The sequence below is a fragment of the Perognathus longimembris genome, chromosome 26 (assembly GCF_023159225.1).
Source record: "Perognathus longimembris pacificus isolate PPM17 chromosome 26, ASM2315922v1, whole genome shotgun sequence".
Lineage (NCBI taxonomy): Eukaryota > Metazoa > Chordata > Mammalia > Rodentia > Heteromyidae > Perognathus > Perognathus longimembris.
Genome location: NC_063186.1, coordinates 2,225,588 through 2,228,282, shown reverse-complemented (window position 1 = coordinate 2,228,282; position 2,695 = coordinate 2,225,588). Strand labels below are relative to the sequence as shown.

At 80.9% G+C, this 2,695-nt stretch overlaps 1 protein-coding gene across 1 annotated transcript; it reads left to right on the top strand.

Moving 5' to 3' along the window:
* The first annotated feature begins 683 nt into the window (after window positions 1–683).
* Chst2 (carbohydrate sulfotransferase 2) lies at window positions 684–2,282 on the top strand. Its single transcript, XM_048334964.1, is given in 6 exon segments — window positions 684–953; window positions 956–1,051; window positions 1,053–1,529; window positions 1,531–1,681; window positions 1,732–2,177; window positions 2,179–2,282. Coding segments are annotated over 6 exon segments (1,500 nt in total). The 3' UTR covers window positions 2,239–2,282.
* Window positions 2,283–2,695: the final 413 nt, after the last annotated feature.

Sequence of the window (2,695 nt, the reverse complement as noted above, 5' to 3'; positions counted from 1 at the left end):
GGAGCGCCAACCCCGGCGGCGGGCGGGCCCGGGCGCGGCGCGGGGAGCCGGGGCCGCGTCCTCCTCCTCCCGGCCGCCGCTTTCGCGCACCGGCACCGGCGGCGGCGGCGGCTCCCTCGGCCCCGATTCCTGGTGGATCCCGAGCTGCGGGTTCCGGGGCGCCGCGGCCCCGGGCGCGCGGGCGCCCCCCTCCCGGTCCCCCCTCCCCGGCCCGGCCCGAGGCCCCGGGCGGCGGCGAGGCCCCGCGGGGCGCCCGCGCGGGGCTGAGGGCAGCCGCGGAGCCGGGCCCCGTCTAGAGCCGCCGGGGCTCCGGTGAAAGTTTCCGCTCCCGAGCCGCAGGGCGCCCGCGCGGCGGGGCCCCCAACGCCAGAGGCCGGGCGAGGAGGCGCGGACAGCCGGCCGCCCCGCGATCGGCCGCCCGGGGCCGGCCCGGTGAGTGCGGGGCCGGGGCCGGGCGGGCGGCGGGCCCCGACTCACCCCGCTCCCCCGCGCAGGTCCCCCCTCCTCCGCGGAGCCGCGGCCATGGCCCAGCCCGCCCGGGGCCCCGGGGAGGAGCAGCCGCCGCCGCCGCCGCCGCCGGTGCCGCGCCCGCCCCGGACCCGCGGCCCCCGACCCGGAGCCCGCGGCCGGGCCGCCGCGGGGCCGCCGCCCGCCCCGGGCCGCCGGGCCGCGCGGGGCCTGTGATGAGCCGCAGCTCGCCGCGCGCGCCGCCCCCGGGCGCCCCCCGGCCGCCCCGCGCCCCGGCGCCCCGGCCCCCGCGCCCGGGCCGCCGCTGGCCCGCGTCCCCGCTCGGCATGAAGGCGTTCCGCAGGAAGGCGCTGCTGCTGCTCGCCGGCTACGCGCTGCTGCTGCTGCTCACCGCGCTCAACCTCCTGGACCACAGGTGGCACCGCGAGGCCCCGCCGCGGCCCTGCGCCCCCGAGGGCCCCGCGCCCCGCCGCGCGCCCCCGCCGCCGCCGCACCGCCGCCCGCCCGCGTCCCCGGCCGCCCCGGCCCCGCCGCCGCCGCCGCCGCCCCGGCCCCCGCCGGAGCCGCAGCCGCCCCGGGGGGACAACGGCACGCGCGCGGGGCCCGGGCGGGCGCGGCGGCGGCTGGTGTACGTGCTCACCACGTGGCGCTCGGGCTCGTCCTTCTTCGGCGAGCTCTTCAACCAGCACCCCGACGTGTTCTTCCTGTACGAGCCCGTGTGGCACGTGTGGCAGAAGCTGTACCCGGGCGACGCGGTGTCGCTGCAGGGCGCGGCGCGCGACATGCTGAGCGCCCTGTACCGCTGCGACCTCTCCGTGTTCCAGCTCTACGGCCCGGCGGGCGGCGGCGGCCGCAACCTCACCACGCTCGGCATCTTCGGCGCCGCCACCAACAAGGTGGTGTGCTCGGCGCCGCTGTGCCCGGCCGGCTACCGCAAGGAGGTGGTGGCGCTGGTGGACGACCGCGTGTGCAAGAAGTGCCCGCCGCAGCGCCTGGCGCGCCTCGAGGCCGAGTGCCGCCGCTACCGCGCGCTCGCCATCAAGGGCGTGCGCGTGTTCGACCGTGGCCGTGCTGGCGCCGCTGCTGCGCGACCCCGCGCTCGACCTCAAGGTGGTGCACCTGGTGCGCGACCCGCGCGCCGTGGCCGCCTCGCGCATCCGCTCGCGCCACGGCCTCATCCGCGAGTCGCTGCAGGTGGTGCGCAGCCGCGACCGCGCGCCCACCGCGCGCCCCCGCCGCCGCCCCCGCCGCCCCCCGCCGCCGCCGCCGCCGCCGACCGGCCGCGCCGCGAGCCCCCGCCCCACGCCGCCGCCGCCGCCGCCGCCGCGGGCCCCGCCGACTACCACGCGCTGGGCGCCATGGAGGTCATCTGCCACAGCATGGCGGCCACGCTGCAGACGGCGCTGCGCCCGCCCGACTGGCTGCGCGGCCGCTACCTGGCCGTGCGCTACGAGGACCTGGTGGGCGACCCGGTGCGCACGCTGCGCCGCGTCTACGCCTTCGTGGGGCTGCCCGTCAGCGCCGCCATGGAGCAGTTCGCGCTCAACATGACCAGCGGGCCCGCCGCCGCCGCCAAGCCCTTCGTGGTGTCGGCGCGCAACGCCACGCAGGCCGCCAGCGCCTGGCGCTCGGCGCTCAGCTTCGCGCAGGTGCGCCAGGTCGAGGAGTTCTGCGCGCAGCCCATGGCCGTGCTGGGCTACGAGCGCGCCGCGCGGCCCCGAGGACGTGCGCGACCTCAGCAAGACGCTGCTGCGCAAGCCGCGCCTCTGAGCCGGGGCGCGCGCGCGTGCATGCGTGCGTGCGTGCGTGCGTGTGCACGCGCGGCCCCCGAGGACGGGCGCGACCCCGGAGAGCCGCTGCGGCCCAAGCCGCGCCTCTGAGCCGGGGCGTGCGTGCGCGGCCCCGAGGACGTGCCTGCGTGCCCGCGGCCCCGAGGACGGGCGCGACTTCAGCGAGCCGCGCCTCTGAGTGACCAGGGGGCGGAGCCGGAGAAAGCCCCGCCTATGGATAACTGCGGGGGTGGAGTCAACGCAAGCCCCGCCTCGGAGTGACCCGGGGGCGGAGCCACGGCAAAATCCTTGCTTTGGAGTGACCTGGGGGCGGAGCCAGGGGCCCCGCCTCTGAGTCACGGCGGGGGCGGGTCTCCGCAAGCTCCGCCCCAGTGACCGTGGGCGGAGCCCTGCCTCTGAGCGCCGTGGGGGCGGGGTCACCGCGAGCCCCGCCCCTG